The sequence below is a fragment of the Danio rerio genome, chromosome 18, assembly GCF_049306965.1.
Source record: "Danio rerio strain Tuebingen ecotype United States chromosome 18, GRCz12tu, whole genome shotgun sequence".
Lineage (NCBI taxonomy): Eukaryota > Metazoa > Chordata > Actinopteri > Cypriniformes > Danionidae > Danio > Danio rerio.
The window spans coordinates 17,571,622-17,592,054 of NC_133193.1; the positions used below are offsets into that span (position 1 = coordinate 17,571,622).

At 34.2% G+C, this 20,433-nt stretch overlaps 1 protein-coding gene across 8 annotated transcripts in view; it reads left to right on the forward strand.

Annotated features, from left to right (window-relative positions):
* The first annotated feature begins 1,078 nt into the window (after nucleotides 1-1,078).
* The window catches only part of lrriq1 (leucine-rich repeats and IQ motif containing 1), a 67,095-nt gene continuing 47,740 nt past the window's right edge, over nucleotides 1,079-20,433 (forward strand). For 4 of the 8 annotated variants that reach the window (XR_012394006.1, XR_012394007.1, XM_073929927.1 and 1 more), the window contains exons 1-14: nucleotides 1,079-1,440; nucleotides 2,134-2,242; nucleotides 2,355-2,455; nucleotides 2,787-2,874; nucleotides 2,974-3,185; nucleotides 3,573-3,638; nucleotides 5,140-6,384; nucleotides 6,464-6,616; nucleotides 8,782-8,932; nucleotides 9,360-9,553; nucleotides 9,975-10,102; nucleotides 11,318-11,391; nucleotides 12,277-12,370; nucleotides 18,555-18,728. Coding sequence is in view for 5 of the 8 variants with exons in the window: in XM_073929927.1 (XP_073786028.1) it covers nucleotides 1,189-1,440; nucleotides 2,134-2,242; nucleotides 2,355-2,455; nucleotides 2,787-2,874; nucleotides 2,974-3,185; nucleotides 3,573-3,638; nucleotides 5,140-6,384; nucleotides 6,464-6,616; nucleotides 8,782-8,932; nucleotides 9,360-9,553; nucleotides 9,975-10,102; nucleotides 11,318-11,391; nucleotides 12,277-12,370; nucleotides 18,555-18,728 (3,041 nt within the window). In the remaining 3 variants the exon portion in view is untranslated. The remainder of the gene's footprint in view (nucleotides 1,441-2,133; nucleotides 2,243-2,354; nucleotides 2,456-2,786; nucleotides 2,875-2,973; nucleotides 3,186-3,572; nucleotides 3,639-5,139; nucleotides 6,385-6,463; nucleotides 6,617-8,781; nucleotides 8,933-9,359; nucleotides 9,554-9,974; nucleotides 10,103-11,317; nucleotides 11,392-12,276; nucleotides 12,371-18,554; nucleotides 18,729-20,433) is intronic. The other 4 variants (XR_011007240.2, XM_073929929.1, XM_073929928.1 and 1 more) reach the window with 3 other exon arrangements.

The window sequence follows — 20,433 nt, forward strand, 5'->3', positions numbered from 1 at the left end:
GCCAGTGGAGATCGTTGATTTTTAAAGAAAACAGACTATAAACGCGACGATTTTGTAATGACATACTGTTCACTGGAAGCGCTTAACCCAGGTTACTGACAAATTAAAAGTCCTTTACTTCTTCCGATATACCCTATCCAGACTCAAAATTGCATATCCCTCGATGTGATTATTGTGTACATTGCAATATCAATGTTGAAACGATACATTGTGCATCTCTACCACAAAGTCATAATTACAAATGGGAAACAGGTTTTCTTTAGGCCCCGACCTGTTGAATTGGAGACATGCTGAAGTGCAATGGATGAAGCATCGATATTGATGAAAAAATTGTTAAAATTTAATTAAAACCTAACTCTTAAAAGAAAACTACCTAAAACAACTTTGCTTCTTAACATATAACATTGTTGTGCAGTTGTGGTAGAATATGTAAATATAAAACACCTTATCAACTGGAAAAAAACACTGACACATCATAATTGCAACTTGCCAATTCGCAATAGACTAATAAGATTTAAAATGTCTCTCACTGTGCCAATGTGAAAGAAAGTCACAGAGCAGCTATGGCAGTTGTCCTCTTGAGCCAATGGCGCTATTCTAAGCCCTACTGTAGTCTGCAATGTCAATTAACATCAAGCTAAAACTCCAGAAGGACCCATCTAAAACACACAATCATGACAACATCACACAATGTTATTAAATAGCTAAAAGCAGTTTTATCCTAAAAGTAAACCTGTACACAAATAAACGTGAATTGCCTAAAATGACGGAAGACAAAGCAGCTCACTTTTATTGCATCCATCAGGCCGCTGTAATGAACAATGCCTTCAGTAGGGGGAGCAAATATCAAAATAAAGTGTACTGGGAACAAATACTAATCTATAATAGAAAAAGAATTTGCAGAGCTGACTCAATAAGCTGATTTTAAAGAAATATATTTTCATGATAATGTAACCCTTTGTTTGTTGTATCGTTCTGAAAAGACGAATTGTCCGAAAAGATAAGCATCTCTGTCGCGGAGTGATCTTCATTACGTTTGTCCTTCTCGAGGCTCTGTACTTCTCTACTGTATTTCCATAGCAACTGCGGAGGACGCGAAAAGACAGCGTGAGGTGAAAAGAAAAACACAGGGCAGGTACTTTGTTTCCAATAAAGGCAGACAGAAAGCGGCATGTGTTTTATATACTTATGAGATGTTTGTATATCGTCATTATTATATATTTGTATTTATGCTGTCGTGAATTTACTTCAGTTGCAAATCTGCACGTCTATTGTAACAAACAGTTCGTTTCTCCAGGCGGTTTGTTGATTCTTGATCCGCGAGAAATGGATGATATCGAACGGGCAATTGACGAGGAGCTTATGAAATTAAACCTTCACCCTTCTGAAAATGATATAGAGTCAGACGATGACAGCAATGATTTGAATAACGTTAGTAATGTAAGTGGCCATTTTATTTATTAAATCTACGGCGACTTTCAAACGCCGTATTTTAACTCACTTTTTAATGAAAACTAATTTATTTGCTGACATAAAATATGCTGTTAGTAATACCAAAGTCCCTTTAAGCCATTATTATGTATATACCAAGTTCAATATGTTTCATTAAAACACTTAATTCTGTTTAAATTGTTATGAGTTAAGACAAACACATCAATTAACATCAAATAATGTTATCATTTATCTAACTTTTGTGACATCATGACATGTTATAGGCATGATTCATGTTATAGACATGATTTATTATGCAGGCAGTTGATCAAAAAGGTTGGATAATTAACGTACAATAAAAATTTACAGAAAATGATTTCATTTGTTGACAGTATAACATTAGTTAACATGAAATAGCAAAAATATTGGATTAATCAGTAAACATATATCAATGACATTTAATATTTTGGTATTCATCACTGTTAATGTTTTCTTTTCTTCAGACAAATTAAGAAAATCTCAAATTTGAGCCCTGCGTAATTTCTAGTCGACACCCAAATATACCATTCAATGTTAGATGATGTTACATAATGAACTTACTAATGTCTAAAAATAAGACCTTATTGTATTGTCAGGATATTGTAATGACTTTACAATAAACTATTACCTGGCACTGACAACAATCTCCTATGTTCATAAAAGCTTCTTGTTGAAGGTGAGCTGCCTGACTCAGTGCTCACATATATTGAAGCTTCAAGAAATCAAATCAGTGCTTTTGAATACTTAATCCTTAAAGATGTGGAAGAAAAGGGTGAGTATGCATTTTTAAAATGGCACACCTTCACCTTCGTTAAGACAACATACTTGAGGCATCATGTTTTTGTTTTTTTTCATTATTATTATTATTTTTGGTTTACACATAGACATTTCAAGCCAGGAACTGTTTCATCTTAATCACAGTAATAATCCTGCGACTGAACCAGCTTCAGATTTCATAGACGACCCCATCAATTGGAAAGAGAGAGTGAGTCATGGTTATTTGTTTGTGGTTAAATTGAAATGGGATTATTTTCCCATCTGAGTCATCACAGAGGAAAGGAGGAGTGTCTGTGTTTTGTCCCTAACTTAACCTTTAATTCAGTTTGTCCCTCGCACTAGCAAACGAGCTATTATATATCCCAGCTTTGTTTGTGTTCAGTCAATATGAATTTAGGCTGTAAATTCTCAGAAAGTAACCTTATTGTTTTCAGACATGCACAGACATCAACCTCTGAGATTGTTTTGCATAGAACCCATTTTGTAAGAGAATAAATATGTTTATAGTAAAAATGCGTATACATTTTTTTTTTTGTCAGGTAATCTCTGAATTACAATTTGGACTTCAAAGTCATGTGGAGCCACAGAAATCCGAACAGGAGATTACAAATACATCATGCACGGAAGGTACATTCTTAATAAAGATTTGTCTATTACGCACCTGCAGAAACTTTTCAGAATTTTTTTTTTTTTTTAATCTTTTTATGTCTTTACTCTGTTTTTTAGATATAACTGAACATGATATTTCCACTGAGAGTAAATTGCAGTTTAGTCTTGAGTGGAGAGAATTAGAGAAAAGGCTAAATAAGGAAGAGGAGCAGAAACTAGCAGCACATGAGGTAGAAAGAGAGCTGCATTTGAACTCAGAGAGAGAAGAAGAGGAAAGGAGGAGGAAAAGACTGATGGAGTTTGAGGAGGAGCTAAAGAAGATCGGGAAGGTAAGACATTTTTGACACAATAAAATACAGTTGAAGTCAGAATTATTAGCAGAATTTGTAGAGAGAATTAGTCAGAATTTGTAGACTATCAGAAATTATATATCTTAAAGGGGCTAATAGTTTTCACCATAAGCTTTTTAAAAAAATAAAAACTGTTTTTATTCTAGACGAAATAAAACAAATAAGACTTTCTCCACAACAAAAATATCAGACATACCGTGAAAATTTCCTTGCTTTGTTAAACATCATTTGAGAAATATTTAAAAAAGAAAAAGAAAATTACAAAGGGGAGCTAATAATTCTGACTTCAACTGTTAATGTAGATATATTTCTAAAATAAGAGGAAAAGATGAATAACAAAGCGAAAATTCTGTATAAAAACAACAGTTTCATAATGATGGAGGAAAGGTTTATCATGCAGAAGATCTTCAAGTGGAGCTGGATAAGCAACAGGTGAGTTTAAATATGACAAATATTGAATGTGTTCTTTTAATAAATGGTTTTACATGCAGGGTTTCATAGAGGTCTTAAAGTCTAAAAATATCTACATTTTAAAAATCTAAAGTTTAGATCTTAAGGAGATAGTAGGAAAAGTAAAAACTAATCATTTAGTTATCCCCCATTTGTTCCAAACCCATTTGAGATTCTTTCATTTGTTGAACAAAAAGAAAGATATAATGAAGAATGGTTTTTTTCCAGCGTTCTTCATTCATTAATTTTCCTTTGGCTCAGTCTCTATTTCAGAGGTCGCCACAGCGGAATGAACCACCAACTATTCTAGGCAGCATATGTTTTACACACCAGGTGCCTTTCTGGCTGCAACCCAGTATTGGAAAACACCCCCCCCAACACACACACAACACAGAAAATTTAGCTTACACCTGTACCGCATGTCTTTGGACTGTGGGAGCACCTGGAAACACAAACGAACATGGGGAGAGCATGCAAACTCCAGACAGAAATGCCAGCTTGCCCAGCCAGGACCTGAACCAGTGACCTCCTTTCTTTGAGGTGACAGTGCTAACCACTGAGCCACCATGCCACCAGTGTTCTTCAGTATATCTTTATTTATCCCTGTGTTCAACAGAGAAAAACAGCTCAAAGAGGTTTGGAACAAATGTAAGATGAGTAAATGATGACAGAATTTTCATATTTGTGTAAACTATCCCTTTAATATGCCTTCAAATGATCCTTGCTCTAAGTATACCCGCCAAGATGCATTGAATATACATTCTTGTTACACCAAATTACATTTTAGTGTGTGTGCCTTTTGTAAATAATGCTAAAAATGTATTATTAAAATTTAAGTATTTTACATTTATTATTAAAAATTAGAACGAAAACAGGACAGAATACAATTTTCAGAGAAAAAGTTTATGCTTTTATGGATTTGATGCCTGAAAGCAACATTTGTTTTTGATCCATATATATTTAATATAAAATATTGGCAGTCAGGCAGCATGGTGGCTCAGTGGTTAGAAATGTTGCCTCAGCAAGAAGGTTGCTGGTTCGAGTCCCGGATGGGGTAGATGGCATTTCTGTTTCAAGTTTGCATGTTCTACCCTTGTTGCCATGGGTTTCCTCTGGGTGCTCTGGTTTCCCCCTCAGTCCAAAGATATGAGCTATAGGTGATTTGTAAAACAAACTGGCCGTAGTGTATGAATGTGTGTGTGTGAATGCAAGAGTCTACAGTATAGGTATTTCCCAGTACTGGGTTGCAACTGGAAGGGCATCCGCTGCGTAAAACATGACAGAATAGTTGGTAGTTCATTCTACTGTGGCGACCCCTGATAAATAAGGGACTAAGTCGAAGAAAAATGAATAAATGAACATTGACAGTCATATATAAATGAAATATAAATAACATTTTTATATATTTAAAAGTAAAAAGAGTTTGACTAAAACAATATATTTATGTTTACCACACAAAGTCTTACGCAATGTTTGATTTCAGACTTTAATACAGAAACTGGAGGAGCAAATGAAGGAGGAGAGACGGGCTTTTGAGGAGGCTCAGGAAGAAGAGAGAAGGAGAACACAGAAGCTTCATTGCAGAGCAGCCACAAAACTCCAAGCTGCTCTTAGAGGAACATTAGTGCGTCGCTGGAGCAAAACAGAGCTGAGCAGAAAGAGAGAGGAGGAGAAAAAACGTGAGCAGGAGAACAGAGAACTGGAGAAGTTGAAGAAGGAGAGAGAGGAAGAAAAAAAGAGGATTGAGGAGGAAGAATGCATTCAGAGAGAGGAGACAGAGAGACGGAGAGCAGATTATGAAAGAGCAAAAGAACAAGAGCGCCATCGTCTGGAGAGAGAACAAAACGTTGAACAGCAGAAAAGGGAAGATGAGATGAGGGAGAGAATTAAGAGGGAGGAGAAGAATAACATTACAAGTGTTAAAGATGATTGCAGAAGACAGGACGTGGATGCAGACAAAACCAATAAAGAAATGCAGAGAAAAGAAGCCAAACAGAACCTTCAGGTGGAGGATCAATGTAAAATAGAGGAGGAAAGAGACGGAAAGAACAAAATCAATGTGCTTATTGTGCAAACAGAAAACAAAGACAATATGCTTAATGCACAAAGAACAGAAGATAATAATGAAATAATAAGAACACTGGATAAGACATCAGAGGGTGACATAAACACAATAGAAAAACAGGATAAATCCCAAAGCATAAACGCATTAGATTACACAAGGCCTCAAATAAACCATTATAAAGAAAGAATAAAGAGCCATGGAGAAGAAACTGAAACTGATAGCAATGAAAAGCCTGAACAATCAAGAAAAATGACCAAAATCATTGCACACTCCCACATAAATGCACATCAAGGTCTTTCCAATGACCTTGACATTGGTCAAGATCATGCAAAGAGCATAAACTCAGACTTGATGATGCCTGCTTCTGATTTGAATGTAAAATCAACTGAAATGGAAAATAGCTGTTATCGAAATACTACAGAAAGTGAGACTAAGAACTATAAAGTACAAAGCCAAGAATCGGTTTCAGCATGTCTACCTGACAGCACAGAGCAGAAGCGGCTGGCCTGGATGATGAGCTGCACTCCATGGTCCAAACTGTCACTGCAGAATAAAAGGAAGGAGCAATCCAAAAAGAGAAAAGCAAGAAAAAGGGGACCCAGTTTACCTCCTTTGTCTGAGGACGCTATTCTCAAAGCAGGAGCTTCGAACTCTCTCAAACAAGTAAAAATTAAGAGTTTGACATGAGTTGTATGTTCATTGTAATGTAATAACCATTGTCATTGTGTGGTGAACAAAACAGGTTACAACAGTGATGCTGGAAGACCTGCCGGGCTGCAGCTTGTCCACACTGTCTGAGTGTAACAAACTGCAGACTTTGACTCTTAGGCGCTGTGGACTTACATCTTTGGATGGATTAAACCAGTGCTCTCAAATCAGATACATTGATGTTCAAGTAAGAAAGAACAAACTGTCCAGTGATGTATTGATTATGTACATTATTTTGAACCTTGCAAAAATATTTTCAATCTATAGAGCAGAGATGGCCAAAGTAGGGTCCGCGGGCCAAAATTGGCCCATGGAAACCTTTGATTTGGCCCATTGTCCCATCTGATAAGAGAGTGAGAATGATAGAGAGTTGGAGCGAATGTCTTTGGGTTTTATCGCTTTTTTTCTTTAAAGGCAGGAACAGCTTGACTAGTGTATTCAGCATTGAACTTCATTGTGTGATAAATGGGACTAGTTTATATAAAAAGTGGATTAGTTAATATGAATAATATGATTTAAAATAATAATAATATCGAATGATTTAGCAAATTCTACGGTGGCCGAGGAAGGTCAACGCACTGCAATTTAAGAAAGCACATGCAATTACAAAAACACCAGCAAGTAAAGAAACGATCTTCATCTGTTTGACAGCACACATGTTGCAAATTGGTCACAACACAAACAACTGTAGAAAAGCGCTGCAAATTGGTCACAACACTTGCAATTATCCACGTAACACAACAGAAATGTTTCAAGGGGACCCAAAAACATGATGGACCATGCTGAGATATGGATGTGTTATTATGCCTTGACTGTTTTGCCTTGCCCAGTGAAGTGATTGGAGGTCTTTGAAAGGCGAGTTGTTTTTTGTTTATTTTAATATCCTGATTAGACGACATAATAACACATTCATATCTCAGCTGGATCCGTCATGTCTTTGGGTCCCCTTAAAACATTTCTGTTGTGTTACGTGGATATTTGCAGGCGTTGTGACCAATTTGCAGCATGTTTCTTCAGTTGTTTGTGTTTTGACCAATTTGCAACCCAAGATCGTTTTTTTATTTGCTGGTGTTTTTTTTATTACATATGCTTTCTTAAATTGCAGCGTGTTAAGCTTTCTTGACCACCATAAAATTCCCCTTGGCAAATTTATTATAATACGCTTTGCTATATATTCGGCCCACAGCCCTCAATAGAGTTTGGTTTTTGGCTCTTTATATAACACTTTGGGCACCCCTGCCCTGCTATAGAGTATACAGTATTTTTCAAAATGAACATATTTGTGAAGGTTTATTTACACTGTAAAATTTGCTGGGTTCTGCACAGTCCTCATGAACACAAATTGATTAAGTTAACTTAATAGTTTTTATAAATTTCAGTGAATTGAACATAAGACAATTAAGTAAAAAAAAAGCTTAAAAAAGCTTAATATTTGTGTTGTTTCAACTCATTATAAATAATTAGTTAGGAGTAGCACCAAAAGTCATTTTTTGAGTGTAGTTTTCCAAGGCCTCATTTATTTGATCATGATATAATTTTGATAAATAGTACTAATTTACAGTATAGTTAAATATTTTCACAATTTAAATTGCATGATTTCTAATTTATTACTTTAGAATTTTATTTATTAACGTGAAGACAAAGCTGAATCTTTATCATGCTTACCCCAGTGTTCAGTCACATGATCTATCTAATACCTGATATCATTCATAATTTGCTGATGAAGAATTGCTGCTGAACATTTCTTATTATCATTGTTAAAAATATAAGCTTAATATTTTTGTCAAGACTGTAGTTCATTATTTTAGAATGTTTTCTCTGATGAAATATACAAGTTATTTAAATGATACATTTGATCAATTTAATGCATCTTTTACTTTCTTTTTTTAACCTAATTAAAGCATCGGTTTAATAGATTCTAAATAAAAGTGATAATTTTTCAATAAAAATAAAAATAATTGATCAGTTTGTTTTTAGTTTTCAAAATTATTTGCTGGAAGCTTAACACATTCTTTGAGGGATAGTTCACTCAAATACAAATTATGTCATCATTCACTCATCCTCCACTTGATCTGATAAGGTTTCAAAGACGATATTTGAAGGAATATTATCTATTGACATCTGTAGTTTTTTGCCCCTATTATGGATGTCAAATGCTAACATTTCCCATCATTATTCAAAATGTCTTTTATTTTGTGTGTATGTTCAACTGAAAAAAAAAAATTAATCGCAGGTTATGGTCAAAGGGTGATTTATTTATTTTTCATTTTACTATTTTATGGAAGCTGTGATAGATTTTTTTTGTACAACAATGTGTATCTGTATAGCTCATTGTTTCTTTGTTGTATTAAGGAGAACTCAATTACTCATGTGGACTGTGAAGGTCTTTCCAGCCTTCAGATCCTCCTTCTGGGCAGGAACCAGCTGATGAACATTCACGGTCTTGATGAAGCTCAAAACCTGCAAACTCTTCAGCTCTCACACAACAACATCTCTCTCATCAGTGGGTATTTAAACTCGAAGCTATTATTGACTTTGCATTTTCTGCATTGTGTAAAGCATTATCTAGTGCACAGAATTAGCATTCAGTGTTGATTGTTGTCCTTGTCCAGTAGAGGGCATCATTGTTCCTGTTTTGGCTATTCAAATGGCCTTTTGCCCTCATTCTGCTCTCAAAAATATATCTTGATGCTTCTCATTTCTAAGAAAATGGCCCCATATTAAATAAATATGAATAAATGTGTCATAAAGAAGAGAATATAAACCATTTAAAGGTATTTGCTGCCAGTGTTAGATGATGTCCTGCCAGTGCTTCATTTTTATATTAGATTATCCTCTGGCTGGTATTAGATATTGTCACCACAGCCTAAAATTACCTTCACACACTTCTGCACGGCTACTGACTGAATGATATATCTTTGCTATCTTAGGTGGTTTAGGAGCCCTGAAAATGCTTCTGCATTTGTCAGTGGACCATAACCAGCTGCTCAGCACCAGAGGTTTAAAGGAAATTTATACCCTTTTGCATCTGGACTGTTCGTACAATTACCTTAGTCACGTTGAGGGTTTGGAGAATTGTGCTCTTCTTAACACATTGGACCTCAAAGGAAACAGTCTGACTGAGGTAAATTTTACACTAGCAAAGAAACAAGCAAGATGAGATCATGTCTGTTTATCCACAGGAATTTTATAGTGTAATTGGACTTTTCCATTACGGTGATTGAGAACTGTTTTTTGTTGTTATTCTAATTATGCCCAGTGAAATCATAGATGTTCGTTTAGAATTTGTGTAGAAACAAATGTTCGTCCTAGTGTCCAGGAAAAGCGTAACTTGTCAGTGTTCATTACATGAAACTCATATACTAAAACCCACACATCCTTAAGAGAGGCGCCATTTTTTAATTGAATTATTGCTATCTGTTATGGTTAATGTGTGGATGTTAGTCATGTTTATTCGTGGCGAGGCTTAAGTTTCCACCCATCTCAGCTCATGGGAGAGTGTTCATTGTTGGAACAGAAAAGATGTTTTTGTTGTTCTGGTACAGCTGCCCGTTCTGCAGAACCACGTTCTTTTGAGGGACCTCTACCTAGATGACAATCTCATTCCTAGTCTTGATGATCTGAAATCTTATTGGCTCCCTTTGCTCCAAAACCTCTCTGTGGTCCAAAACAGGTAGGCCTTAATGACCAATGATTGCATAGCAAAACCTAATAACTGCATAACTAAGCAGCCATTATTTGTCTGACTAGGCAGGTTGCAAATGAAGATATTTAAAGTTATTAAAGCTCCCTCATCCTGATAGACAGCAATGGTCCCAACTTGTTCAAAGTCCAGAAAAATGGCATCCTCGAAACAGATCATATACTTTCAGTGGTTCAAACAGAATATTATTGAGCTACATGAATGCTTTTGTCCACACATAAAGAATGACTATTCAACAGTTCTTCTTCTAAGTGTCAGTATAGGGTGCAGGTTCATGAGAGTGCTGTGCTCTTTGTCTGTTTCACTCTCAGATGTCTGAGCTTTGTTTCATACGTCGTGTGCAGGCATCTGGGGTATAAATAATTTTTGAACACAGCTGGTCCAGCAGTAGCTAATACATGATCCACCAATCATTCAATTCTTAACTCACCGTAAATAGCCAGAATTTATTACCTCAGTAGCTTCATTTTGAAGAATCCCCCCTTCCACCCCTACTCCTCCTTCCAGCACGGCAGCCCAGTGGTTAGGACTGTTACAGCAAGAACACTAGTGGTTCAAGTCCTTACCAGGCCAGCCAACGTTTCTGTGTGGAGTTTACATGTTTGTCTTGGTTCCCTGGTTTGCTCCAACAGTCCAAAGACATGCGACATAGGCGACTTGACCAAACCAAATCGGCACTATAAACGAGCTCTAGTCAGCAGTATTTTCCATAGTAATCCATAATTTGTCATTTATAAGCAAAGAATTTCTCGAGTTCTACCTGAGCTCAAACTCCCCTCTCACCCTTCAATCTGGTGGGAGCCCAGGGCTCAAGCATCTTTTTGAGCTCAGGGCTCTCTCTCTAGGGCAGCATGCCAAATATGCTTTATTATCTACCTTTCTGGACTGCGTTGGGACCATTGCTTTCTATTGCAGATCAGGAAGCTTTGAGATTTCATCCAAAATACCTTAATTTGTATTCTAAAGATGAATGAAGCTCTTGGGGGTTTGGGACAACATGAGTTGAGTAATTATTGACAGAATTTTTAATTTTAGGTGATCTATTGAAATCCTACTTTTAATCCTACTTAAATGCCACGTTTTTGCAATGTTTAAATATGTTCATATGTCAAATTTAACATAAAAAACACTAATGTACTGTGCTAAGATGTTTTGTTGTTTTAAAATTTTAACTTTTCTTCACAGCATAACTCATTTAAGTCCACTCTTGGACCTAGTGTCTCTGAAAACACTGGATGTCAGTCATAACTGTCTGTCAGGTAAGCTTGTAACCTTTCTTTTTGATCATTTTATAAATGCTGAGGTGCCAGACAGTATCTCACTGTCAAACAAACAAAAAATATAACAATATAATAAGCAGGAAACCTTACAAAGCCCTGTAAACTACTGTTTATACACAGACCCACAAGTTGTGATTACTGAGATTCAACACTCCAAAATATTATCCTAACCACCATCACTCGTGTTTGAAAATTAAATCAGGAATCAAACATCAAAGAAAACACCATTGCAAACATCAAACAAATACACACTCATAAAACTTTTCATGAAGGGATCAATTTGAAACAAACACAACAAAGCCATCAAGCCACAGATGTTCACTCTGTCTTTTCATCAACACAAAAATAGTTCAATAACACACACACACACACACACAAAAAAAAACACCTCAAAATCGAGAGTCAGAGTCAACAGTCACAGTCATTAGCGGTTTTACTCACGATTCCTTGTTTCGTTAAAGGTTGGGGCTTTGTTGTTGATGTGATATGAAGTGGGTCGACTCATTGCGAAATGTGAAATAATATTTTGTGTAATGTTTTTTACAATTCTGGTCTATATGAAAAATGGTCACTATAAATGGTTGTTTTATATAATAGAGCTGTAAAGCTTAAGCAATTTTTTAATTAAATCTATGAACACTTTTGAATTTTTTTGTTTTCTATTACAGTACTTTGAAAGATAACATACAAATTTTGGATAAAACTACCATTATTATTCATTATTATTTACTGACCGGTTCCATGTACCGTTAAGATAAAATGTCTGTGAATATTAATTGATTGCCCAGAAGTACAATCATAACCATTTGTAGAGTAAATTGTAAAGTGTCTCTAAGGAGGGCGCTGTTTTGACTTTTTTTTTAGACTTGCAGGACCTTTGTCTGAATCTTCAGGAATGCAGCAGTCTCCAAGAACTTAGCCTGACTGTTAACCCATTACTGCAGGAAAACAACTGGAGGTAGGTGTGACGCAAGGACTCAGTTTAAAACCTTGCACATTGACAATTAGATTAATTTTTCAGTTTCTTAATAGCACTTATAACTGCCAAAATGCAGAGGCACATCAACTTTTTGTTGATAAAAGAAGCATATAGAAAATGTGGCTCCTCATTTTATAAAAAGGTGATTTATCTTGGATCGGGTAAAAGCTGTCATTGTGCATTCCATCAAAAGTCACTAAGCATTTCATAATTGTCAGAGAATGTGAAACTAATGTGAACAGGGACTTTGGCTGGAAGTGCAGCAGGCGTTTAAAGCAGAATAAACATTCCTCTTTACCGCTGAGCTTCCGGCCCATATCACTGCACCAGCCATTGTATCTGTGTCCACTATTGGATTACTCAGTGACATCTGTACGCACGTGGACTTAAGTGTTCGTAATTCTGAAAATATTTGCTCAGTGGGGGAATATTTTGTGAGAAAATGTGCTCCTAAAGTTCTTAATGAGCAAATGATGTTCTTATGGACCGTAAAACCTAACAGTCTAATTTACTAAATGAAACAAGTATATTTTACTCAAATATCACTTAAAGTTCAATATACTTTTAAGGAATAAGTTGTGTGACCTCAAAAACAGATTATATTAAGTGGAACTCAATTGGAATGAACAGTGTTCTAGCTTTTTTGCTTCCAATTGTTAAATGAAAGCAAACGCTTAAATTAGGTGTTATTTCGTGTGTTTTTGATCAGCATTAAAATAACTGAAGGGGGGAGATCAGCAATTGTTTATTTATTTGTTTATTTATGTTGTTATGTTGTGGTTTGTGACATTTTTGTACGTTTTGGGGGGGTTTGATTGTTCTGAAAAGTAGAGCCTGTCATTAGGTTGATGACTGTGTTACTTAACTTAAAGTTTCAAAAATATAAATTAAAGTTTAGGATATAAATAAAGCTTCAGAAACATAAGTCATAAGGTGCAATAGGTGATTGTCTTTAGAATTGTAGTTTTTTTTTTTGCTATGCTAGTTGAAAGTCTCTTCACATCCTTAAAGGTATCATTAAATTAAGTGGCTGTATTGATATGTATTAGAATATTGTGTGGAAGGTGTAGGACCATGAGAAGTTTGTGCAATCAAAAGGTTTGGTCCAAACATTACGATAAGCTGTCCTACCTGTCTGTCAAAATATGTAAACGCTTACCTCCTTGCACCCTGTTCATGCAGAAACAATTACCTCATCTGGGTGTTCACTGACACGGTTGACTGAGAGCTGCAGGCAAACATCAACAACCTGCCTTCTTTTTTTTAAGTTTGGTATTGGAAATAACTTTACTATAATTTTTCTCTTTGGTAAATGTTACAAGATTTATTGTAGTGATGTTGTCTAGTAGGAATGTCCTGATCAGGTATTTTTGCCCTCGAGTCAGAGTCATTTGATTTTTTTTTGATTTGGGAGTCAGATTGTAAGGAAATGCACAATATGTTAAATTTTTTTAACTCTTTGTGGCCTTTTCCTTCTTCACAAACTTAGTTATTCAGTGTTTGCCTAATTTTAGAAAATTTTGTATTGACTTGAAACTTTATTATGAATCTGCCTATCGCAAAATAAGAAAGCTGCTAAAACAACTGAACTGCTAAAAAATTATAATTAATTATATTATATTTATAATGTAATGTATTATATTATACATTGTAATATATATATATATATATATATATATATATATATATATATATATATATATATATATATATAATTAATTTATTATATTAATTATATAATTATAATTAAATTATTAATAATAATATTATCATTATAATCATTACCTTTAATTTATCAGATCCTTTTGGTATGCCTATGTAACATTCCTAGTTATCTAAGTATAGTTTGAGATATTTATGTTTTATTTCTTTTGATATATATTTATATTTTTTATTTTGTTTACTTTATTTGTTTTTCTTTCATGTATTTTTTCCCTTACCCCTTGTATCATTTGTGTTACTAGATGTGCAATGAATATGTATAATTTGTATTCAGGTCACAAAATTTTAGAACAAATTATTGTTTTAGGTATTTCCTGTTACTTTTTGTTACTAAAAAAAAAATTCATTGTTATCAGGCTAACGTTCCCCATATCTCCTATTGCACCTTTACGTTTCAGTTGTACATTTAAGGGTTTCACACTAGCACTTTTGGTCCATTTCTGGGTTCGTTTGATGTCAAAGTACGGTAGGTTTAGCTAGTGTGAACGATGTCCTCTGAACTCGGATGCTCACACACAAACCAAAAGATTCAGTAAAAGCAGATCGACTGTGATGTGCATACATCTTTCCATTTTGGTGCCTTGGCTTTTGTGGCCATCCATTACCTAGCAACAGCTGTACACACAACAGCAGCTTAATGACGCAAGCGTACCGGGGTTCAGAAGGACAAAAAAAAGACAGTGTGAACACAAAACAGGCCAAGAAGGTGACAAAGGGGGACAGTCGAACTTGGGTGTGAAAGTGTGAAAGCACCCTAAGTTAAATTATCATTTAATGTGTACCTAAACTGAATTAGTTCATAGTACACAAATAAAACTTTTTTTAACTTGACAATTGGTTTCCTGACATTTTTAAGGTGGTAGAAAAAAAGTGCAACCAGGAGAAATTGCTTTAATCCGATTGATTTATTTTTTTGAGTTCGGTTCATTCAGTCAAAATGGAAAAATGAACACTAAAGAGATTCACTGACTGTTATGACTTTAAATTTCAGATAGCCCAAAGAGTGTAGCATTGGCAACACATTTATTTTCCTGACAGACTCTTACTAAATGTACAAATTAAATATGGTGTGACATTCTCTCCTTAGCCGGCAGTAAAATATTTAGCTTTTTATTTTGTTAGTTATTTCTTAAACTTCATTTTCCACATTTTGCATGTGGCTTCCAAAGAGATGTCGGAGGTGAAATATATCTGTTGTGTCTTTACATCTGTTTTATTCCATATTGACGGATAGGAAGTTGACTGGAGTCAGGCTCAGTATTCCTCTGAACTTTGTCTAACCCTCAATGCCAACAACGGAATTAGAGCCAGTGTTTTTCTCGCTCTCCGCTGGCCCTTTCATCCCCGTCCAGTGATAACACAGCCTAAATTAAAGCACTGAAGGAGATTTCAAAGAAGTACACAGTGCACGACTTTTCTGAGTCTGGGAGAGAAGACTTTAGCTAGATTAATCGACTGCCGCAAGTTTCTTTGTTTACCGGGAAGTTTTAACGAGTAATGAATAGAGTCAGTTTTTGGTAGTAATTGGAGCCTGCATGGCGACTGGACACAATGTGGCCAAAAGAGCACTGGTGCATCACGTGACTACTGTAAAAATGACACAGCTGATTGTGATCACTGTTCAGAGACATATATTATGACTTCTCTTTAATGACTAAGTATCCTGTAAATATTTTGATTCTTTTTCTTAGCCATAGAGATGTTTTGATGAGTTTAATGAAAATATCAGCTTGAATAGAATTTGCCAATACAATAAATATTGTTATCAGGGTTCAGTTATTATAGTAAACTGAAAATCTGAAATCATAAAAACATATATTTACTTGAAACAGACATATTTTATATTAAATATATTTATGTATATATATTATATATACCGTTGAAGTTATTAGCCCCTCTGAATTACTACCCCATGTTTATTTTTTCCCCAATTTCTGTTTAACAGAGGAAAGTGTTTTTTCACATTTATAAACATAATAGTTTTAATAACTCATTTCTAATTACTGATTTATTTTATATTTGCGAGGCAGTGGTGCAGTAGGTAATGCTGTCGCCTCACAGCAAGAAGGTCGCTGGATCTCTGGTTCGAACCTTGGCTCAGTTGTGGTTTCTGTGTGGAGTTTGCATGTTCTCCCTGCCTTCGCGTGGGTTTCCCCCACAGTCCAAAGACATGCGGTACAGGTGAATTGGATAGGCTAAATTGTCCGTAGTGTGTGAATGTGTGTGTTTGTGTTTCCCAGAGATGGGTTGCGGCTGGAAGGGCATCCACTGTGTAAAAAACCTGCTGGATAAGTTGGCGGTTCATTCCGCTGTGGCGACGCTGGATTAATAAAGGGACTAAGCCGACAAGAAAATGAATGAATGAATGAATTTATATTTGCCAAAGATAAAAAGGGGGTTAATAATTCTGACTTCAACTGTATATAGGGGAGAGCAGGGACAAAAGTAACGTGGGACAAACATAATGAAGCGGTTTTCTCAAAGCCTTGACAACATTTGCTTTCCAGGCTAAAACAGCACATTCAGCCTGCCACTCCAGGTGGAGCTGTCAAATATCACCTGATTTTGGAACCGTGTCCCACGATTGGGTCCGATTTTCAGTTTTTAAGTGCGGTGCAATCTCTGAGTCCCTAGTGACAAAAATAACACAGTTATTTGTGTCCCACTGCTAATAGCCATGCCTTATTTTTCACTTCCGCATTAGAGTTGCCAGTGTTTTGACTCAAATGTTTTATAAAATAATGCACATGACCAATAATACTAAAAACTGTTATTATTTTTTTTAAATTTCACAATGTTGGGTTGCTTTTGACACATTTGATGTTAATGTAAATCTAGCAAATATTGTTGTGTTACTTGTTTCCCTACTGACAGGGTCAAAAGTAACAATGTGCAATTTATGTTTAAGGTGAAATTATTTTCAAGTTGTTCTACGTTTTTTCAAAATATCTCCCAATTTTGACAGAGCACACTGGAGTTAGTAACCACAGCAAAAATATATTTATGTTTAAAACATTATCATTTAATGTTAAATTTAACATTAAAACATTATTTTTAAAAACTTCTCTCATTTCTCATAAAAACTAGCTTTCGTGCCCACTCTTCCCTATATATAGTACACCCTTTTTGAAAATGAATTTTTGCATCCATTTCACAGTGAATATAGGTACTAATCATTTTTGGTACATTTGAACAGAACATATTTATTATATATATAAAAGAAATATTGCAAAAAAAAAAAAAAAAAATCAACCACATTTTATATAATTAAAAAAAAAAAAACATTTTATTTAATACTTTCCACTAACATGTACATGTGGATATACTCATTTTTGGATTGTTATCATTAGGTTATTTTGTTAGATTAGCTCCAGATTTGGCTTCAGTTCTATGTGTATTGTATATGCACAAATACAATATTGTATAGCTTCCTAGAGAAAATATTTATGTAAAAAGGTAGTTATTTTCTGAATTCATTTATGCTGCATATAAATAAATATATTTTTAAAATAATTAATAAAACTATAAAGTAATAAAAACTTTATAGACATATGCAAAAAAACACAGCTAAATTCTAAACTAAAATGACTAAACATAACAAATTACAAAAAAAATAAACAAAATATAAGATATTAAACTAACCTAAAAATATTAAAAGTATTAAAAATAATAAATGAGCAAATAATAATAATAAAAAATATATAATAAGTCACCGAAGTTATAGAAATCATCAGTATTTTTATTATTATTTAATATATTACTCATTAATCAACCCTTGTTCTTCTAAATCAATTGTACCTCTCTCAGCAGGATTCAGCAAAAACTCATACACTCTTGCACATTGAAACAAACCAAAAAAGCTATATTGGCCACATGAATGGCTGTCACATCTTTGGAATGAGGCCAGTGAACCCTTCGTGATCGTGCAGTTTCAAGCTGAGAAAGGCCGTCTCTGACTAAAACTTTCACTCGATGCGCAGACGCTCTGTTGATTCTCCTGGGTCCAGAATGTCAAACTCATTAAACGTTTTATCCCCATTTCCTAACTGATTTCATCTGCTGAATGTAAATACTCTCCAATAGAAAGCCCACAGAGACATGGAGAGATGGAAGGCTTGAATTTAAATTGACCTGTTACTTTTTTATGATTGTAGTGGACACTCAGTACAATTGCTTTGGAAAAGAAGCTGTCATTTAAGTTAATTAGTAAAGTCTTTAAATCACTTCTTAATATTTAATAAGTTTTAAGGTCAACTTATTTCATGTTTTGTGAATTTAAACCATTGCTTTAAAATGGTCCTTAGTGTTTTTTTTTTTTTTTTTTTTTACATAAAATAAACAGTAACTAACAATTGTTTCTAAAAGCTTTGAGCACATTGTGTGGTCGTTTCACATTAGATTTTCATCAGGTAAATCTCCTAAATGGCTTTTCTTCTCTCAGGTCCTTGATTCTGGAGACAGTGCCTGGTTTGATTAAGTTGAATAATGAGCAGATTGCAGCAGCAGCAGTGGGGCCCTGGAAATGTCCAGAACAGAAGTGGAGTTTCCAGGCTCTCTGTCAAGCACAGCAAAAGCAGCGTCATTCACTCCTCCAGCAGCAGAAGATGGAGATCAGGTAATCTGTGTTTAAAAAAAATTTTTTTTCACACATTCCCACATCTTATTTGTTTGTATGTTAAATAGTTTGGTTATTTATCTACACCTTCATCTACAAATTTAAATAAAGGGCTTTCAGTTCCACTTAATGCTTTTTGCTTTAAGTTTTTACTTTATTTTCTACAGTATCTATATACAGTGCTCAGCATAACTGAGTACACCCCGTTTTGAAAATGAACATTTTTATCCACTTTTCAGTGAATATAGGCAATGTATTTTGGTGCATTTAAACAAAACAACATATATATTTATATAAATATTGTTTTAGTCACAGAACCTATTCAGAAATTGAAAGATAATACAATTAAATTCAAGCAAAATATTTTTCTATTTATTTTTTCTTCTTTTGACTTTTCATTATTTTAAAACTTGTATTTACTATTTTTCTACAACGTAAGTTTGGCTGTACTAGTTTTTGCATGGTTATCGTACGTTACTCTGTTAGATAAGCTCCAGATTTAGCTTCAGTACTGACTAATCTATTGTATATGCACAAATATAATACTGTATAGCTTCCTTTTAAAAATATAAATTTAAAAGATAAATTTGTGTAAGGTGTACTCATATATGCTAAGCACTGTATGCATTACTACATGTAATGTATAATGTATCTAAAATATGTGTATTATACATGTATTACTTCAAATTTAGTGAAACATGGTTATAAGTCAACTAAAATGACAATTAGCTGTTTAAAACACCTTATTATTATTTAAACTTATTTTTTAGCTAGTTGCCCAATAAAAAAAATACTTTATTATTTAATAAAAACCTTATTTAATACACTTTAAAATTAAATTAATGAAAATTATATGAACTATGACTAAAATGGCTAAAACTAAAATGACCAAGTTACTAAATCCTAAAAACTAAAATAATATATACACTGTAAAAAATCCTGGTTGCCTTAAATCTTAAAGCTGAAGCAAATTAATCTTTGAGTCTATTGAAGTTAGAATGTGATTAACTTAGTTTAATAAGTTAAAATGAACTAAAAACATATGCTGTCAGGACTAACTGATCATATAATTTTTACAGTGTAGTAATTAAGCCCACTTTAGCTCATCATTTCATATGCTTCTTATAGATTATGCATGTTGTCTAACATAATAAATTTTTTTCGTTTAACACATTTTACTAAGAATTAAAATTCTCTGCTACGCCTGAATTTAAAGGGAAAGACTTCAGAACACTTCAGTATGGGGACCAGTTGTCATTTTTATCCGTTGCTTTATTTTTATTGAGAACTTGTTAAAATTTTACAACAGAACATTTTACATTCAAAAATATACAATTTAGCCATATTGCACATGAAATAAAAAACAAATACAAAGTTAATAATAAGTTAATAAAAAACACAACATTTGTGGGGTGGTGGGGGGGGGGGGGGTTCAATACATTCAACAGTTGTTAACAATGTAATAATCAATCCATTTTTTCCAATGTTTAAGAATTAAGTGCTTTTTAAGTCTCAATATAAATGTCAATTCTTCTATATTGCTTATTTCCTTCACAATTTCTATCCAACACTAATAGAGGGGGTGTCATGCTTATACCAGTGTTTGGTAATACTCTTCTCGCTTGCCACATTTAATATATTTACAAGTCGAGAAAATATGGAGATGATCTACATCAACCTTCACACATATTCTCCATCAAGTTTG